The 20,057-nt window shown below is 48.4% G+C and overlaps 1 protein-coding gene across 1 annotated transcript in view; it reads left to right on the forward strand.

The window, feature by feature from the left end:
- Window positions 1-20,057, forward strand: part of LAMB1 (laminin subunit beta 1) — a 42,577-nt gene that overhangs the window by 4,081 nt on the left and 18,439 nt on the right. Inside the window, exons 4-23 of the mRNA XM_058021994.1 lie at window positions 880-953; window positions 2,819-3,007; window positions 3,115-3,178; window positions 4,639-4,841; window positions 6,087-6,207; window positions 6,439-6,627; window positions 6,934-7,113; window positions 7,531-7,643; window positions 8,471-8,550; window positions 11,039-11,174; window positions 13,132-13,290; window positions 14,005-14,132; window positions 14,580-14,703; window positions 15,238-15,442; window positions 15,602-15,745; window positions 15,842-16,073; window positions 16,573-16,736; window positions 17,186-17,410; window positions 18,143-18,360; window positions 18,876-18,972. Of these exons, the coding sequence (XP_057877977.1) occupies window positions 880-953; window positions 2,819-3,007; window positions 3,115-3,178; window positions 4,639-4,841; window positions 6,087-6,207; window positions 6,439-6,627; window positions 6,934-7,113; window positions 7,531-7,643; window positions 8,471-8,550; window positions 11,039-11,174; window positions 13,132-13,290; window positions 14,005-14,132; window positions 14,580-14,703; window positions 15,238-15,442; window positions 15,602-15,745; window positions 15,842-16,073; window positions 16,573-16,736; window positions 17,186-17,410; window positions 18,143-18,360; window positions 18,876-18,972 (3,045 nt within the window). The remainder of the gene's footprint in view (window positions 1-879; window positions 954-2,818; window positions 3,008-3,114; window positions 3,179-4,638; window positions 4,842-6,086; window positions 6,208-6,438; window positions 6,628-6,933; window positions 7,114-7,530; window positions 7,644-8,470; window positions 8,551-11,038; window positions 11,175-13,131; window positions 13,291-14,004; window positions 14,133-14,579; window positions 14,704-15,237; window positions 15,443-15,601; window positions 15,746-15,841; window positions 16,074-16,572; window positions 16,737-17,185; window positions 17,411-18,142; window positions 18,361-18,875; window positions 18,973-20,057) is intronic.

Here is a 20,057-nt window from a genome sequence, read left to right on the forward strand (position 1 = left end):
TCAGGCATACAGCATAAGGGACCATTGCTGCATGCTTCACAGAAGGTTACAGCTGGTCAAAATTTTAAGTGCCTGATTGTTTTATTATTTTCGTTTCTTACCCTTTCTCCTCTCTGTAAATCTTGGTTTTATTTTTTTTATTTCTAACTACAGTATAATTAGTATCCAGCTGCTTCGAGAGCTCTTTTCACAAGGCAAAATAATATTTCTGGCTGTTTTTCTTCCTTTCTGTGTAGAGTCCTTGACCACAGGTAGTCTTTCAGCAGTTTGGAAAACCTTTTTCCTCTCACCATTTTCTTAATCCTTGGGACTGCAGAGCAGGGCTGTGATAGTTGCTTTAGGAGTGTCTCAAAACCAGGTTATAAAGGAGCTGTTCTTGTGGACAGGAGAGTCCAGAGTGAGTGACAAATGGTGGGGAATGGCCCCCACCCAGGCATCAGTGAGACTGGGGGTGTTAGGGCTGCACAGTCTTGTGCTGCTGCTGCTGCTGCCAGAGAGGCTGGGCTGTGGGAGAACAGCCTGTGACCACCACACACATCTGGGCTCAGCATCCCCAGCTGGACTGGGGGCTTTGGTGCCAGGGCCCAGCCTGTGCTGGTCCCAGCCATGCCTCTGTGTCAAATAGCACTGCGGGCTCACGCTCTGGGTGTAGCGTTCGGTGCTGGTCACACGCAGGAATCCCACACTTCAGCAGGTGCTTGGTGTCTCCTCCTCTACCTCAGGCACACATTAAACCATCATATTCCTTTTCCACAGCAGAGCCAAGTAGTAAAGAAAATAGTCTCATGCCAACAGAGTGAAGAGCTTTGGCAAAATGTAGATGTAGAGACTGGCAGGTGTCCTTGTTTGCTTAACACCTTCTTTACTCTGCCCCTGCAGGTTTGGAAAATGTGACTATCCAGCTGGACCTGGAGGCTGAGTTTCATTTCACTCATCTCATTATGACCTTCAAGGTAAGGAAGCCACAGCCTTACCCTGAACCCTAAAACATGAGGAAATGAGAGGTGTCATAGTCCTTCACATCCATTTGATATTTGGGATTAGGACTTTGTCTGAACTGTTTGGCCTGAAGTTTTCAGAGCTGCCAACCATTAACCAGTGCTGAAGTCATGCAGAAAGGCTGAGTTTTGATTTGTGTTTGAGCTCAAGTGAGGCTGCAGAAGGAGTCATGCTGAAGCTGGGTTTTGTATTGGTGTGTTTCTGGTGGTTGTATTCTAGAAGATTGTTAGCTAAGTCATATAGTAGCAAGGGTTTTTTTCCTGAAAAAAGTTGGCCATGGTATCAGTTTTCATTTGGCAAATGGAAAGGTCTTCAGGAAGAAGGAACATCTGTACACAAAGTGTCTTTGTTTTTTACAAACAGATGTCTTGGAATGGTAGCTTATGTCCCGTACATCCTAAATGTTCTTCCCATGTGGACAAATTAATCTCTTCATTTTTGCGCATCAGCTTTCTAGGACAGCTGGTTCCTCTTTCCTGGGGCATCAACAAGGGCTTCTCCCTGTGACTTAAGGTGGTGGCTGAGGTGGAAGGTGGTCATTTCTACTGAAGCCAGCAGTGAGGGACTCCTCAAAAAACCCTGGCACTGCAGCCATTGTACCCCAGTACAAACTGGGGCTTGGTCTGCTGTCAGGAGGAGACTGCAGGGGAAAGATAGTTTTAATGATGCCTTGTGGACTTTGTGTGGTAGACAGTTGAGGTGTCTTACTTCTGGGTTGCTAAATTTTTTTGGGTTTTTTTGTTGGGTGAGATACTAGTTTCTAAGTTGGGTGATATTTTCAGGCAGGAAGCAGAGAAAAAATTTCTTTCCAGCTGTGACTGAAAAGCTTTTGTGCTTGGCTCTGGGAGGTCCTCCACTGAATACATAAAACTAAGGAAGAGATTGTTGGCATTTCTTGGTAGGTACAAGCTAGGGTTAAATAAATATCTGGCTTTTGAAAGGCAGCACAAAAATGAAAACATGATTTTATTTAGGTCAGAGGGATTAAAAATCTTTTCAAAACTTCATTAGTTTGTTGTTCTAGAGTTGGATACGTGTAGGTAAGAAGGACACTGGTTTGGTGAAGTGAATGCAGCCTGCCAGAGTCTGGGCAAGGCCAGCTGGACGAGGGTCACTGGAGATGGAGGCAGTCAAATGCAGTGTGAGAGGATGAAGCTGAACCTCTCCATCTCCATAAGGAACATTTTCTTAAGGCAGCACAGAGGACAGCTGGCACTGAATGTCAGAGATGCTGCAAAAGGTCATGTGGTCAGGCAAAGAGAGGAAATGCTGGGGCTTCTCTGAGCTTCAGAGCTACCTGCTCAGCAGTAACATCTGGGCATCAGAGCTGGGTGGGAAGTACTGCAGTGACCTCCTGCTCCCTACAGTATGAGAGGAAGCCAATTAGGTCCTTTGTAAAAGATAAGGACGAGAGGTACAGCAAGGAAGAAGGCTCTGCTGCTTTCCACAAGCTGTGGGAAAAAAATTATTTTTGTCTCTGTAAAGCCCTACTTTAACCCCACTTTTCAGCAAGAGTTTGGAATCAAAAAAACTTACAAGCTTGCTTGTTTAAATGTGTTTAAGCACTTGGCCACTGGGTGCCATCTTTTGAAGATGGGTAGTAGTCTATGGCTTGATGAGTGTTATTTCATGTGTCTGCCTCTGAGAAGAAAGTGGAATATCAGCAGAAAAGTATTTCTGATATTTCCACATATGGGAAATAGTCGGTGCAGGGAGAGAGACTAAAATCCAGACATGTGGATTGCTCACACTACTAAGATTTAATGTAAATGCAAATAATAATTAACCAAATGAAATCTATTGTTTTCCTTACCGTTAGACATTCCGTCCTGCTGCAATGTTGATTGAAAGATCATCTGACTTTGGACAGACCTGGCACGTTTACAGGTATTTTGCATACGACTGTGAGAGCTCCTTTCCTGGGATTTCAACTGGACCCATGAAGAAAGTGGATGATATAATCTGTGATTCCCGATACTCGGACATTGAACCTTCAACAGAGGGAGAGGTCAGAGACAATTTTTCTAATATGTTTATTGTGTAGACTTTTTCCTTTTAAATTCAGGCTCTCTTATTTTTGAAGCTGAATCTTTCGTTGTTTGATTTTTCCTCCAGGTAATATATCGTGTTCTAGATCCTGCTTTTCGAATTGAAGATCCGTACAGTCCAAGGATTCAGAGTATGTATGCAGTTGCCTTTCAGGCTGATTTGAGAGCATTTCAGCACTTACTTGCTTAGGAAAACCAGTAATCCACTAACAAAGTCATGCATTAGCCCCAGTAGCAGATATTCATATGAATATCTCTGTGTATGGCTCCTTTTCCTGACTCAGACAGGAAAATAAAGATCAGTGATGTAAACTCAAGAGATTGCTCTTACACACTTCTTTGGATCTGGTCCTTTTCTTAATTGATCAGGGATTTTTTTTCATTAAAGACCCCTTTCCCCAAAATACATGCAGTTGCCAAGAGAAACTTGGCAACGTTGGAATGTGATCCTATGATTGTACAGTATTCAGAAAGCAAATGAAGAGAGCTACAAAGGTACTTATTTCATTGTGCATTTCTAGCTAAAACCAATGGGGTCATGTTTTATTTTTCAGAACAAAGTAGTGACTTTGGAACAGTTGGCCATGGTAGTTGGCATGGCTGGACCACTCAGATGTGCTCCTAAACCACAACTTGCTGTAATGTTCGTGCATGGTCTTGGCAATGCATGAGAGATCTGTTGCTCAGTGTGGCTTTAAGAGAAACCTTGTGGGGTGTTTGGCCTGGGGGAACTGCAGTGCTCAGCCTTAACCTGACCTGATTTAATATGCATTCTCAGGCTGGGTTCATGTCCTTCAGTGTAAAGCTACCTGGAGCAAAAGGAAATATGTGAAGTAGAGGAGTGTCTGCTCGTTGCTATGAGTTTAATGTTATTTTTTTTCTTTACTCAGCATTTTAAAGGAGAAACTGCTTTCATAGGCTTGAAGTGCTTTGTCAAGCCTAGTTCAAGGCTGTAAGAAACTACATAGGGTTCACAACATCAAAGTAGATATGTGGATGGTATTAATTACTGCAATATTGTATTCCCATGGATTGTCCCTCTAGAAATCCTTTGTATTTGGTCAGTGATGGGGTGTTACTTCTTTCCATGAAATGTAACTAATTACATTTCCTAGGAAAATTAGGCGTGTACAAAAGAAGAATTGTCTTTATTTCCAGCAAAGACTTTTTCCAAAAGTCTCATAAGTCTATTGGCTCTTGGTCCACTTGGCAGCAGTTTCTTGATATCAAGTCCTTACCCATCTTATATTTTAAAACCCCAAGGAACCAGTGTCTTTTAGGTAGTGCTTTTCTCCTTGCCTGTAACATTTGTGTATGTGCCTGTGCATGTCTATAATAAAATAAACCATTATTTAAAATTATGCATAAATTTACTTATACAGTTATCAACTTGTAGTAAAAAAATGTAATTTTTTTTTTAATTTGGGGAGTATGAAGTGATGTGTAGGTGCTGAAATCAAATCTGATCTAATCTGCCCATAGGAAGCAGGCTTAGGAAGTCACTCCTGGCTTCCTCTCATTCAAAATATTATCTGACAAATAATTCCAAAATGGGCTTGCTGGTTAGCTATTTTGTGTGTGTCCCCTGCAGACCTATTGAAAATCACAAACCTGAGAGTCAAATTTGTCAAGCTGCACACTCTGGGAGACAACCTCTTGGACTCCAGGATGGAGATCCGAGAGAAGTACTACTATGCCATCTACGACATGGTGGTTCGTGGGAACTGCTTCTGCTACGGGCACGCCAGCGAGTGCGCGCCCGTGGAGGGCTTGGACGAGGAGGTGGAAGGAATGGTAAATATTCACACTCTTCTTGTCTCTGCCTCTTTTAAGTGATTTGAACACAAATGTAAAGATGACGCTGTCCCTCACCTCCGCACGCTTGGTTTTCAAACAACAGAACTGTTGTAATTATTCCTCCGTGGCAAACACATCTGTCATTATTGGTATTAACCTAACACATATCTCAGATTAGGTGATAATTGTTTTAACATTCCTTTTCTGATTGTGTTGCAGAGCTGATGAAACTGAAAGGTAGGAATGAAGAAAGGGAGTGTAACCTTATTAGGTCAGAGACCAGTATATGAGTTCACTTGGTTACCTTAAAATTGAAGTGGAATAGAGGCATCAAAGGCTGAAACACTTGTGAATCAAACATAACCTCTGTTTGTATTAGTTGTTACCAGCTGAGAAATTGTGATTGTAGCCCTAATAAACACAGGCCCTGAAGGAAAACCCTGATTGCCTCCATGGTATGCTGCTGCACAAGTGCCACATCCCTTGTGGGGTCTGCTTTTCCCCATGCTTTTTGCATGACAAGCCACAATAGCACCCTGTTAATGGGTGAGCTATTAACTGGTTGGAGATGTGGGATGGGGTTGTGGGTTGTCCAGGGCTGCAGGATGCCATCGAGCTGGGCATGCTCCACTGCCCTGTGTTTGGATGAGTGTGTCCACTCAAGCTTTGCCTTTAGCATCGTGGCTACAGTGCTGGTAATGCCAGTGGTCTGTGGCAGCAGCTGTCACACAACCACTCTCGGTCTACTTGGTGCTTGTTCTGTACACAAGGCAAGGGCAAAGCCTGGGGCTTATGGATAAACGCCATCCAAACTCTGTTATCTTTGCTCTGAGGATCAAGGCAGGCTGGAAAGAGGGCACTGGGCTAGTGACCTGCTGATGTAAATAGAAGAATGTTGATAGCTAATTAACAGCTAATAAACAGCTAACTTTTAGTTCCAAGAGGCTTCTGGGCCGAACTGTGCTCTCCTTGTTTATTTCTGAAAGCATTTATTCTGGCACTAGTTCCAGTGAGGAAAGAAGGACAAATTTGTATGAGGACACTTGGGCAGGTGAAGGACATTCCTATGGCCCTTTATGCCTTTTCTAAATGCAGTTACATGGATTAAAGTCCCCAAAAGTATATGTCCATTATGTGCTAGCTTTATTTTGCATTCATTGTAGAATGATTTTTTTCATTTTTCGTTTATAACCAACTCTTTTTTCATTCTTTATTTTTTTCCTCCTTTTTTTTCAATTACAGGTTCATGGTCACTGCATGTGCAGACATAATACCAAAGGATTAAACTGTGAGCAGTGTATGGATTTCTACCATGATCTACCCTGGCGCCCTGCTGAAGGTCGCAATAGTAACGCATGCAAAAGTGAGTTGGAGTAAAAGGCAGAGCTGGGTGCCGTGAGCATTACAGGCTGTTACTTGTGTGTAAAATCCTTCATGGTTGGTTGACACTGGTGTGTCTTTTCTGCAGAGTTGCACTTCCCCCAGGACTCTTACTCTGCTTTCTGTCTTTGTTCTTTGGTTGACACCGCTATGTCTTTTCTGCAGAGTTGCACTTCCCCCAGGACTCTCCCTCTGCTTTCTGTCTTTGTCACAGAGTGCAACTGCAATGGCCACTCCAGCCAGTGCCACTTTGACATGGCAGTGTACATGACAACGGGGAACACCAGCGGGGGAGTGTGTGACGACTGCCAGCACAACACCATGGGCCGCAATTGCGAGCAGTGCAAGCCCTTCTACTTCCAGCACCCCGAGAGAGACCTGCGGGACCCCGACGTCTGCGAGCGTAAGTGCAGCCCCACTCTGCAGGGTGGGAATGGCCTTGGGATCCCTGAGGAAATCCCAAGTGGGCCTTGGGATCCCTGAGGAAGCCTCCAAGTGGCCGTCTTGGAGGTCTTGAGGGAGCCTAGCTGGGTTTTGTTTTCTCTTTGAGAACCTGGAAATTTACCTGGTCCTTGTGTGTCCAACCCATGCCATGTCATGCAGGAGTGACAGTCTTTCTACACAGCAGCTGAGTTTCAGTAATTCAGTGTGAGACTTGGCCTTTCATTTTGTAGCAGTTAATAACACATGTGTGGTGCTTCCTTCTTAGCTTGCAACTGTGACCCAGCTGGCTCCCAGAATGGTGGGATCTGTGACCGCTACACCGATTTCTCCACCGGCCTCATTGCCGGACAGTGCCGTTGTAAATTATTTGTCGAGGGGGAGCGTTGTGACCTCTGCAAAGAAGGTTTCTATGGCCTGAGTGCCGATGACCCAGCGGGCTGTCAGTGTGAGTAAAAACATATGTTCCTTTATGTGTGATCAAAAGCTCTTTGAGGGGCTGTTAGTGCCAGGAGAAGTTGGTTTGTGGGATGGATTTTTTTTTCCCTTTTTTTCATGTTTTGCCTAAAGGAAAAACATTACTGTAGATTTGATGTAGCTTGGAGTCCACCAGCCCTTAAAATCCAGTTCACCATTTGAACCTTCTGGTATATTCAGTGGAAATAGCATAATCCTCCTTATTTCTTTTCAATTTTGAATCTCTAGGCCAGGGAAGTTTTACTGGGATGGGTGGTGAGCAAAGAGTGAAATGAATTTCTGTAATGGGGAATTCAGGGGAAAATTTAATGTATATATTTAAGTTGAACACTGTCTAAAATATGACTCCAGTCCTGCTTTTGACCTGCCTGTTTGTATTTCCATGTAGCTTGTGCCTGTAATCCTCTGGGTACCCACCCCGGGGGCAATCCTTGTGATCCGGAGACAGGAAACTGCTATTGTAAGCGTCTGGTGACAGGAAAGCAGTGCAATCAATGTCTGGCAAGTAGTTCACTGTAAAATCAATTGGGAGACACTGGTGTGAGGGGGGCTGGAGTGTGGGAAGCATGGAGCAAGGTGCTGGCCACTGTCTCTGACTGCCTGCTGGCATTCAGGGTGTAGAGGGCACCTTGAGATGTCAGGAGCCGTGAAGTGTGCTGTGTTTTGGGGAGCTGGCATGCATGTCATGGCAGACAGGAGCATCCAGTCTAATTCCTGGGACCATAAGGGGTGAGACATTAGGATACCTGTGGTTGCTCTGAAAATGAAGGATCTAGGGCAGTTCTGCTGAAGTCCTTGCTGGGATGAAAGACAAAGCAGTCAGGGAAACAGTGTTACCAAAAAAATTCCTTTCTAAACAGGCCATTATTTTAGGCAGGGATTATTTCACACACCTACATTTCCATGTAGTGTTTGTGCATGCTGGAGTGTTACAGAAACATGCTGTCAGATAACTGAATGTGTTTGTACAAACACTGAGAAACTCTTATCTAGCAGTGAACTGCATGGAAAAACCAAACAAGTCTGTCTGTCTGTCTATCCAGCAAGCAAGTTGCACAGTAGCAGCCCTGCAAGGGCAGTGCCTACACAAATATCCACTGCCCCATGTGTGGCTCTCTTGCCCTTGAAATGGTCAGCAGGGTGGGAGGAGAGCAGGTAGGGAAGTGCTGTTGGTGCTTATAGGGGTAGAACCACAGCCAGGAGAGCAGGATCCATGACTGGTGGGGCAGTCTGGGACAGCTTGGGCTGAGTGTTTAGAAGTGTTCCTTTGGGTGAGATGGAACTAAGTGAGGCCCAGGTGACAGTGCTGGTGATGTTTGCTCCTGCAGCCCGAGCACTGGGGCCTGAGCAATGACATGGACGGGTGCCGGCCGTGCGACTGCGACCAGGGTGGAGCGCTGAACAACAAGTGAGTCCCTGCACAGTTCCTCTCCTGTGATCAGCCAGCCTCATATTTTTGTAACCACAGCATCCAGGGCTCAGTGTGCTCTGGGGGAGGATGTTTGGCACCCATCTTTCTGCTTCAGGAGGTGGTAGATCTTGATTGCAGCAAAGGTGGCAGGGGCATCCATGTCTTTTCTGTGTGGAACAACATTCGTTGGTGCCACTGGTGCAAGTGAACATGTAAAACTGTTCTTGGTGTAGCTCTGCCTTTGTCAGCCAGGGTAGGAACCAGGTGTGGGTTAAGCTCTGCCTTGGCTGTAACCTAGGGTATGGTCCATGTCAAAGCTTTGCTCTTGCAAGATGAAAGCAGGATTCGGGCATGACATGGACAGTGACATGGACATGCTGGTCTTGCTTTGCTCCCAAATCACCCTTTGGCCAATCTGTCTGCCCACTGGTGCTAAGGGAAGCACACTAGCTGCACAGTACTGCTCTGTTGTCTCAGTGGTGCTGCATGGAGTAGGATGTGGACCTGGAAGTGCCCACTGGGGAGATGTACATTTTTTAGAGAAAACTGTAAGTTTTGAATGTGCATCCATCAGTATCAGCATGGAAAGTCGTAGCTTAGATGCCCTGTCAGTGGGGTGCTGGGTAGCCCGCCTGCTCCTCTGACCAGAGCAGTTCTCTGTGTGCTAGGTGTGTGTCCAACCCCTGGCTTTTTAACAGCAGCATGTTCTTTTGCCTTTTTTTTTTTTTTTTCCCTCTCCCTTCCTTCCATAAACCTTTTGAAATGTTATGCTTTTGTCTAAAGCCACAGAAGTTTCCCAAGGGGGTCAGAGAGCTCTTTCCCACTGAAGCCCATGGGACCACACTGGGGGAGTGTGGGATCATCTTGGTGTGTCTCCCATAGGTCATCACAGCCTACAGACACCCCTCTGCATCAGGGATTGCCGTGAGAATGTCCCAGGGGCCGTCTCTCCTGTCTGCTCCCCGGTGAATCATTAGCCCTTGGCAGACAGCAGTGTGGATCTTAGGGATTATTTACTCCCCCGTGCTCGCTGCCTGCGCACAGATGGGTTACACCACACAGCCCAGAGCAGCTCCCCCAGCACAGCTGCTCCCAGGGCTTTGGGGTAACAGCCCAGCCGTGGCCCAGCCTGTTTCCCATGCACTGGAGATTGCAAAACCATGTGGGGAGGGGAGGTGCAGCATCCTGGCAGGGGCAGGCAGCAGCTGTGCTCCCCTCCAGCCGCAGGAGCACTGCAGAGCCCAGCTCTGGCTCCTGCCTTCGCTCTCTCACGTCATCGGGAAGGGGGAGCTGTGCTCTCCTCAGGGCTCCTCTCCTCAGCTGCTGAATTACTGCTTCCTGGCTCCCTCTCAGGGTGTGGGATGCTGTGCCTTGCCCAAAATTCATCCCTGTGGTGTAACCCACCACCAGGTGGTGGAGTTGTTGCCTCCCCAGAGGGGAAGCTTCCCACCTCCTCTTCTGGGACCAGCTAAGGCACTTCTGGCATCCCAAAGTGAACATTTTAGAGAATCTCTGCAATTTTGAAAAAAGTTTCAGTTAAAAATTGCTCTTTGTCTGGTGGCTTGAGGAGTCTGGAGATTGTTCATGGAAACCAGAGGCATTTACCTTTAGAAAATGTTTCTAAATCCCACTCAAATTTAAAGAAGGAGGTGTATTTTGGTGGACCAAAAAACCTTCCTTTTAAGAAGTGTGATTGAGTTTGTGCAAAATTGCAATGTGATCAAGCGTTCTTTATGATGCAGGACAGACTCTCTGGGGACAATAAAACAGCTAAAGGCAGTTTGGGGATAGAGCTGTATTGAGTAAAGAAAACGTCTCATTGGGGAAATCTGTGTGTCACTCTGGACAGACCTTCTGGTGATGGCCCTGACTGCCCCATGTCACTGGTTGTGTCTGTCCTGCTCTAGAGCAGCCAGAGATGGTTTTGCTCCCTGTGTAGCTGCTGATGATGACCTGTCTGGATGCTTTGCAGCAAGTGAGGGCAGCTCAGCATCCTGGGGCATGCAGGGTCATGCCCGAGACCCTACAAACAGATGCACTGCCTGTGTGGCTTGCAAGCTTGGAGACAAAGCCTGCCCTTGGCCTCAGGGCAGATGTGCCTGTTGGCTGGGTCTGGTGGCAAGTAAAGCTCCCAGAACTCCCGTGTCCTAGGGAATCACTGCATCCATAGCAGGAAATCCTCTTGCCATCTAAACAGAAGAAGCTACTTGCAAACTGCCTACTGGAAATGTTCCTGGTCCACGCTTGCTTCCAGCCTGAGCCTGGATGTTGTTTTGGAGAGTGATAGTTGGGTAGAGCCAGGTCTGTACCTGTGACTGTGCTGCCGTGTTTGTAGTGCAGGTGGCCCAGCTGCAGAGCCCAAGAGCCTCTCCTGTGTGCTGTGTCCAGAAGGGCTTCTCCTCCTGTGTCATTTAAAATGTCATAGCTCCACTGCCGTCTCAGCAGAGCCCAGATCTGTTGTAAATTCACTGCTCTTCCGTTCTAGCTGCTCGAGTGAATCTGGGCAATGCGAATGCCGGCCCCACATGTTCGGACGTCAGTGCAACCAGGTGGAGCCTGGCTATTACTTCATTTCACTGGATCATTACATCTACGAGGCAGAGGAAGCCAACTTGGGCCCTGTGAGTAGCAGTTTCAGTGGGCTGGAGTGTCTGGAGAGCTGTGGGAAAGTTGTTTCACCAGCTGGCTCTTGGAAGTATCTTTTACACTCTGCTTGTTTTGCAATTAAAATGTGGAAAACACAAAACTGAAATGTGTCAGAAAACCACTAACCTGTAGCTTTTCAATCTTAGTATCAATAAATAGTGGAGTAATTGAGGGGGGAGGAATTGTTATTTTTCTTAAACCTGTTTTTTTCGATCATGACTGTACAGTTAGTTTTCTGTCACCATACCTCTCTGTACCCCACCACATCTACTTCTCCTCTTATCTCAGAAGAGGTGGGACACAGACACTGGCTCTTCTCCTTGATGCCACTTCACTGGGAGTGAACAAAGCACACATTTAAGCACATTGCCACAGTTTTTATAGTTTCTGTACATCAGTAACATATATTTTATTAATGACTAAAACCATATTGATTGTCCAAAAAACTATTTATGAAAGTGAGGTTGCCTCTAGCTTGTTCTGCCTGCTGGCATGGTACAATAGGGTCACTGGCTCTTTCTGTTGCCCATCACACAGCCTTGCTTTCAATTCATTAACAACAGCTAGGTGATTATATCAATCACTTTGGCCTCCAGCAAGGAGACGGGAAGATGGAAATAATGGTTTCTCTAAAGCAACAGATCCTTGCCCGCCTGCAGTCAGGGCATTTGGTGCCCTAATTTATTTATTTTGAGCGAAGTGCAGCCACTTTGCAGTTTCAGCCAAGGCAGAGGAGTTTTTGCTCTCATATAACTGCAGAAAGCACAGAGCAGAGGTTGTACCTGAGGCCCTTCCAAGGCTCAGGGATGGAGAAGCCCAGTACAAAAATCCACCCTGCCAAACAGAGCAAGGGGATGTGCTGCTGGTTTGCCTTTTGAAACCTTGAGAACAAACAATTTTTAAAAACATCAATATTGAAAAGCTTTCTCACAAATCTGATGATAGAATAAAACTCTGAATTCCCAGGCAGGGGCCCAACACAAGACAAAATGCAGTGGCACAGAGTTGCAGGGATTGACAGGCAGTGCCAAGCCCCTGTGCTCCTGCAGCTGCATGCCCTTGCTCGCATCCTGCCTGCCATCCTTTCTGGGGAGCTCTGATCTTTGTGCAAATCCAAAGGCTGATAACTTACAGCCAGGCTCTGTTCAAAGAGTGTGAGAATACATGAGGGGACATCCTGAAGTGACACGTATGTATGTAGACATTTCCTTGCTTTTTATCCCTTTCTACTGAAGCAGCTTCCTTAGGAATGCACAGGATGTTGTTCTATGGAGAGATACATTTGAAACAGGAAATTTGAGCATCATGTTTCTATTTTCTGTTACCTTTTTCCTCTTCCTTGCTTTATATAAAAAACAGATAAAACACCTGACACCTCCAACTGAAAAGGGTGACCATGTGTTGATTTGGCTAGGAAATATCTATCAATGATTAGGATCTCTGTTCTTTAGTGACACCCTGCTCATTAAAGCCACAATCTGCTTTTCCAATGCAATTTTGAGCAGTGGTTTGGTTTGAATCAGCCTGGTGTAGTCAGGGAGCAATTAGCACTCAGGCTTGGATGGTTAATGGAACAGTGATGTGCCAGTGCAGTAAATCCTACTGCTACAAGTGCAGTGTGGAAATCTGTATGGTGAATTAGTTACTCATAGCAAGTTTTTAAATTTCATTCTGCACCATAGCAGAGAAATAAATGAAGAGTTGTGCAGTCTTGTTTTGCTTTATCTCTCTTGCATTTGTAATGTTGTTAAGTGAAAGGGCAGTGGTGTGCACGTGTATGGACTTAAAAGAGAATTTGTGTTGTCTGGGATGCCAGCAGTGGATGCTGCAATGCAGAAGTCATCCATCAGCAGAACTCCACACTTCATGGACTCCCATGGGACTTGCAGATTTAATGGATCAGTACTGAAATATCTGTTCCCTGTTTTGTAGGGAGTGAACATAGTAGAGCGCCAGTACGCGCCAGACCGCACGCCGTCATGGACAGGCATAGGATTTGTGAGAGTCCCTGAGGGGGGACACCTGGAATTCTACATTGACAACATCCCCTACTCCATGGAGTATGATGTTGTGATCCGCTACGAGCCGCAGGTGGGTCTGTGAGTATGGGCACTGCTGCCTCCCAGCAGGTGCTGGCTGGCCTGGTGCACAACTGACATGAGCTGGCTCTTTAAGGAGTCATCAGGGCCCAGAGACAGGACAGGTGCTCAGTTAAATGTCTGAGATGTGTGAAAATCCAAAATGATGTTGACTATTTCTAGTACTATTTGCTTTAGAGTTTGTTTCACTATTGCATTATTTCAGCACCTGTTTAATGAGCAAATTAAAAAGTGACAAGTCCCATCAGGGCAGATTAAACTATAAATTTGTTATTGGCCAGATCAGATGGGCATTGTGCACCTTAAGAAGCACATTGCCCATCTTGGATGTTGAATGCCTGCAGCCAAGAGTTTGCAAGCAGTTGGCTTTGATAATTTGCAGAGGGAAGGGAAAGAGAAAAATCCCTCCATCTCCTTGCCTGTTGGCAGCAACTAACTGCAGTGAGTACTCAGAGGTGAGGGGAGAGGAGTCACCAAAGCCCCTGGTGATGCCATGATGCAGATGGGGCTGCTGGACCCCTGCTCCTTGCTCTCAGCCCACACCTGCAGCTGGTAGATGCCCCATTGATGCTGCAGCTGCAGCCCCATCCTCCCTGAAGCACTGCGACCACCCTGTCTGTGCTCACGCTTTTCCTGGCCTGAGCTCTGGATGCTTCCAGGAGTTTATGATTATTACTTGATACTGATGAGCCTTTTTTTTCCCCAGCTGCCTGATCAGTGGGAAAAAGCTGTGATCAGTGTCACACGCCCAGGCAAGATTCCCACAGGCAGTCGGTGTGGCAACACAGTTCCTGATGATGATAATCAAGTGGTCTCACTGTCACCTGGATCCAGGTCAGTATAACTGGATGGGCAAAAGGAGAGAAAAAATAAAACAGATTAAAATTGAACTACAATAATGTAACATTTAAAGTTTGCTGTAACCTCTGTGAAAATAGGTGAAAATTAATTTCCAGTAGGTTATAAAAACCACATTTAGTAGTGTGTCTGTAGATTCAAAGCTTTTAAGTTTATTCTCATATTCTGATAGGGTTTGTTCACTGAGTGGAGGGAGGGGGAGGTGTTTGCACAGCCTGTGAATGAACACTGGTTTGACTTTTTACCTTGCTGATAACCTTTTCCGGTTCTGGCTTCCACGAGCCTGCAAACCGCCTCTCTCACGTCGCAGCTTTTGTTCTGCTGGGTCTTGGCTGCTTTCTGTTATCTTGACTGCTCTATAGGGGCACCTTAAATGCTTTATGGTGCCTTTGAAGTAAGGACTGTTTCCTGTTCCTCCTTCAGATACGTTGTTCTCCCGCGGCCCGTGTGCTTCGAGAAGGGGCTGAACTACACCATCCGCCTGGAGCTGTCCCAGTACTCCTCGGTGGACACGGAGACTGAGAACCCCTACACACTCATTGACTCTGTGAGCAGAATTCATTTTAGGGATGCTCTTAAAAGCCTGGAAGTTTGCATTTCCCCTGGCATATATCTGTGTAAATTCAAAGTAGTATTTTGCAGCGTTGTTCCTTGCAGCTGAAGTCAGATTTCAGCTGAACAATGTAATGCAGCATAGGTTTCTTCAAAAGTTCCTCCAAGTATGTGAGCTGTTTTTCTGCTAAGAGGCTTTTGAGGTATTTTGCAGGACTGCAGCTAGTCCACAGACCTATAGTTTCTTTGGGGAAGTTAGTGTGTGTCATGTAGGTAATGAAAATCAATATCAGTGTCAATCTTCTTCTTTAGAATGGATAGAATTTGGTAGATTTGGTAAGAATTTGTCAGATACTACAAGTGTTCCATCAAAACTAGAGAAATATTGTCATTTATGTTTCAAATTCCATCTGGCTGTTTGCTTTTCAGCAAAAAAAGGCTAGAAGCTGGGATAATAATGAATTTTCACAATTTTGGTGGAGGCTATTTATAAATAGTGACACTTTGTCATTCTAAAATTGTTTTGTAGCTTGTTCTCATGCCATACTGCAAATCGCTGGACATATTCACAGTGGGAGGCTCGGGCGAAGACGTGGTCACGAACAGCGCTTGGGAAACTTTCCAGAGATACCGGTGTTTGGAAAACAGCAGGAGTGTTGTGAAAACTCCCATGACAGATGTCTGCAAGAACATAATATTCAGCATTTCTGCACTACTGCATGAGACTGCCTTATGTACGTAACCATATACTCGTAGGGCAAACCGTGCCTGGGGGCTGGATGGCGCTTGCGGGCAGAGCAGTTTGTATGGCGAAGGCGTGTACGCGGGATGAGGCAGGGCATTCATGTCCTGTGCCACAGTGCTCACTTTCTGCAATGTTTTTCTCTGCTCAGCATGCCAGTGTGACCCGCAGGGCTCCCTGAGTTCGGTGTGTGACCCCAATGGAGGACAGTGCCAGTGTCGTCCCAACGTTGTTGGAAGGCAGTGTGACAGATGTGCCCCCGGCACCTTCGGGTTCGGGCCGAGCGGATGCCGACGTATGTTAAACTCTTGGCTCTGGGCTGTGCTGTGGCTGGGGCCCTGAGCTTATGGCTTGTCATGGGAACTCAGCCCCTCTCCCTCTCTCTTTGCAGCGTGTGAGTGCCACGCCCGAGGCTCTTACAACGCCTTCTGCGACGTGGAGACGGGCCAGTGCCACTGCTTCCCTGGGGTGTATGGGCGGCAGTGCGACCGCTGCCTGCCCAGCTTCTGGGGCTTCCCCAGCTGCCAGCCCTGCCACTGCAATGGCCACGCTGACGACTGCAACCCCTACACCGGGGAGTGCCTCAGCTGCCGGGACCACACAGCTGGACACAACTGTGAGAGGTGTGGCACCTGTGCCCTTGCCCTGGCCCCTCTCCTCCCCCACAGCAGCGTGGGCACAGCAGCTCTGCTGTTCCTCTCTGGTGCTGGTGCTCACACAGGTGTTAAGCCACAGCAAAAGTCCCTGTGCCGAGGGAGTCAGAGAAGCACTTGTGCTCCTGAGGATTGATGGGAATGGGGATCCCCTCTTTCCTGCCCACAGCCTTGTGTCTGCATAAGTGACCGAGAGCACGCTGCAGGAACCCAGGCCTTTAGCGAGTCATTGCAATCCTTCTGAGAGGCGTTGCGGTGGCAGGGCTGATGTCCAGCCTTCGGTGTGCAGCTCCTATGCTGGTGTAAACCAGGCAAATTTGTGTCTGTGGACACAGCTGTTAGGAGTGTGAGCCATAAGGATGTTTCTGCCCCTTGCTTCTTCACAGTGGTATAAAATCTGAGCTTATTTACAGCTTAATTACAGCGTGTTTGCCTGCAGTCCCTGCATGCTGTGTACTCTGTTGTGCAGGTGCCAGGCTGGCTACTATGGAGACCCCATCCTGGGATCAGGTGACCACTGCCGGCCCTGCCCTTGCCCTGATGGCCCCGAGAGCGGACGCCAGTTTGCCAGTGGCTGTTACCAGGATCCAGTCACACTGCAAGTCGTGTGTGTCTGTAGCGTGGGATACATAGGTACTTGGGGGGGATTGTGGAGGGGTGGCTGGTTGGGTTGAACCTCTCAGGGAGAGGATGTGTTCATGTGGGTTAGATGTGACCACAGCACCAGTGGGTTGTTGCAGGGGGCTGCCTCACTTCGAGGGTGCCAGGGCAGAGTGTTTTGTGTGGGTGGTGCCAGCATGGCCATGAACCTCATCTGCAGCAGTGAGGGATGACTGGTGCTGAGCAAAGGGTTGACAGGACAACACAGGAACCAAGGAGATGAGCAGCATGCCTTGGTGCCCTGGGTGGTACCATCCATGCTCTGCATCCTATTACTATGGTCTCACCAAGTGCTGTCTCTGTTTCTTTAAACATGATCCAGTTAATGCCCCCCCAGTAATGGTCTTTATTGCCTTGCTGGTGACGGGGCTGTGCCAGGGAGCCGTGATGGCCGTTCCCACTGTGCCTGTTTGTTCAAACAGGCAGTCGCTGTGATGAATGCGCGTCTGGCTTCTTTGGGAGCCCCGATGAGGTCGGTGGCGCCTGCCAGCCGTGCCAGTGCAACAACAACATCGACACCACTGACCCCGAGGCCTGCGACAAGAGGAGCGGGGCGTGCATGAAGTGCCTCTATCACACTGAGGGGGAGAACTGCCACCTCTGCAGAGAGGGCTACTACGGGAGCGCCCTGCAGCAGGACTGCAGAAGTGAGTGCGAGACACGGCTGCACCAGCTGTCTCAGGGGAACCAGTGGGCAGCTAAATGCTTTTTACCTGGCAGCATTTGGTGTGGAGGGAAAACTTTATTACTTGCAGCTGGATGGGGCTCCTGGCTCTCTACGGTTGAGAGGGAGTTCTGAGACAGCATTTACATTTGCTGAAAGGAAGGAGGATTTTGCAGGAGGGAGACTTCTTACCCTCTTGATACTGGTCTCTGTTTATATCTTCTACAGAGATAAGGTTGTGGGGAGAGAGTTTGTGGTTTGACAGTGGGAATGAAGGCTGTGACAGGAAGCTGAAATGGGTGGTGGGGAGGCAGATCCCCCTCCCCTGTGGTATCAGGCACAGCCCACCAGGACAGGCGGGTCACTGAGCAGGTGAGCTCACTGTTGGCCAGTTGACCACTTCAAGCAGATCTGCCACCATAGCTGACTGAGGAGAGCTGGGCAGACCTAGGCTTTGGTTTTACAGAGGGAGGAATGGAGGAGAGCAGGGAGGGTTGGGCTGGTTGAATGAGGAGGGCTGGGGCATGAGGAGGGCTCTTAAACAGTGCTGGATGTCATTCAGTGTTGGGTCAGCCAGGCCTGGCCACTGGCATTGGGACATGCCAGCATCTGCCCTCACTTCTGTGGACTCAGAGAATGAACTAGTTGTGGAGTCAGGGCAGTCTGGTGGCGAGGGGCAGGTTGACATGGAGGTGCCGTGCTCTTTCCCTCACAGAGTGCGTCTGCAACTACCTGGGCACGGTGCGGGAGGACTGCGAGGACTCGGAGAGCTGTCGCTGCGCGGCGGCCACGGGGCAGTGCCGGTGCCTCCCCAACGTGGTGGGGCAGACGTGTGACCGCTGTGCCCCCCACACGTGGCGCCTGGCCAGCGGCACCGGCTGCGAGCACTGCGACTGTGACCCCGCGCGCTCCCTCGGGCCTGCCTGCAACGAGGTGAGGCAGCACGGCCTGTGCCCGAGGCTGGGCCCTGTGCCCGGGGCTGGGCCCTATGCCCGAGGTGCGGCCCTGTGCCCGAGGCTGGGCCCTGTGCCCGAGGCTGGGCCCTGTGCCCGTGGCTGGGCCCTGTGCCCGAGGCTGGGCCCTGTGCCCGAGGCTGGGCCCTGTGCCTGAGGCGTGATCCTGTGCCCGAGGCGCGGCCCTGTGCCCGAGGCGCGGCCCTGTGCCCGAGGCGCGGCCCTGTGCCCGAGGCTCTGCCCTGTGCCCGAGGTGCAGCCCTGTGCCCGAGGCTGGGCCCTGTGCCCAAGGCTGGGCCCTGTGCCCGAGGCTGGGCCCTGTGCCCGTGGCTGGGCCCTGTGCCCGAGGCTGGGCCCTGTGCCCGAGGCTGGGCCCTGTGCCCGAGGCTGGGCCCTGTGCCCGAGGCTCAGCCCTGTGCCCGAGGCTCAGCCCCTGCTCGGGGCAGGGTGAGCTGCTGAGGGCTCACTGATGGGTTTGCTTTTTGCCTTTGACAGTTCACAGGGCAGTGCCACTGCATGCCGGGTTTCGGAGGCCGGACCTGCCGGGAGTGCCAGGAGCTCTTCTGGGGTGACCCAAGTGTGGAGTGCTTAGGTGAGTCCAACCCTGGTGCCTGCTCCTTTTGGAAATGTCTGTGTGGCTGAGCACACCATCACAGCCCGGTTCACTGGGACACCCCCGCTGGGACCAGCCCTCTCGAGCCTTGGAAAAGAGGGACAAAGCATGGTGGAGTCTGCCCTGGGATTTTGGTGCCTTGCAGGATGAGACATGTGGCAGGAGGCCAGGCCAGTGCTTGTCTATGTTTTTCTTGTCTGACCTTTATTTAGAAACAAACCTCTATGTTTAGAAGCAACTCTTCCTTAAGGGTAAGATTGCAATTCTCTCAGGTAGGCCAGCATGATAAGAAAACATATCACAAGCGTTTGAGTTTGAGAATTGTTCTGGAAACCAGTTTCCTTTGCCTTTCGATTGTACGTAGCTGAAGACCCCTGTCTCTTGTGCCTTCATACAGAGAGTAGAGATTTTTTTATTTAGTAGGAGACTTTCCTTATATTTCAGATAAAAATAAAGGAGAAAGCAGAGACCATGCAGTGGGTTAGCCATAACTACATGCTGCAAAACAGAGCACCATGAAGTAGGTTGTTTAGAAAACTGGATGGCCTCTGTCCTTTCATTATAAACAAGTCTGTTCATTAGCTGGAAAAGAAACTTCAAACATTGTCCAGACCAGAACAAACTTGTATCTCTGATCTGTTCAAATAGGAGCCCTTGCCAGGAGGATTTGCAATAGATTTAAGGTATTTTTTCCTGCAGGGAGGAATGTGCTTGCTGTGGTCTTTAATAAATCCCTTACAATAGAGATAGCTTAGAGCCCATTATCTTGATAGATAGGCAGGTCACAGCTACTTGGTTTGCAGCAGATGAAAGGACTGGGGAGTTGCCCCAGTTCCTGAGTACATATTGGGTTTCTTGGGAAAGGCTGCCTTTCAGAGGCTGTGTGTGTTCTGACATGGGAAGGGGTGTGCTGACCCTGCTGGCTGCAGGGCAGGGATTGTCTTTTGCTATCAGTTGTCTCCATCAGGGTTTATTGATGGAGTCCATCTGCATACCTTATCGGCAGGGTTTTGCAGCATAGCATCATTTCTGATCTCTCGTGGAGTTTCTGCTGTCTTTTGAAC

Source organism: Melospiza georgiana, chromosome 4 (genome assembly GCF_028018845.1).
Source record: "Melospiza georgiana isolate bMelGeo1 chromosome 4, bMelGeo1.pri, whole genome shotgun sequence".
NCBI classification, from domain to species: domain Eukaryota; kingdom Metazoa; phylum Chordata; class Aves; order Passeriformes; family Passerellidae; genus Melospiza; species Melospiza georgiana.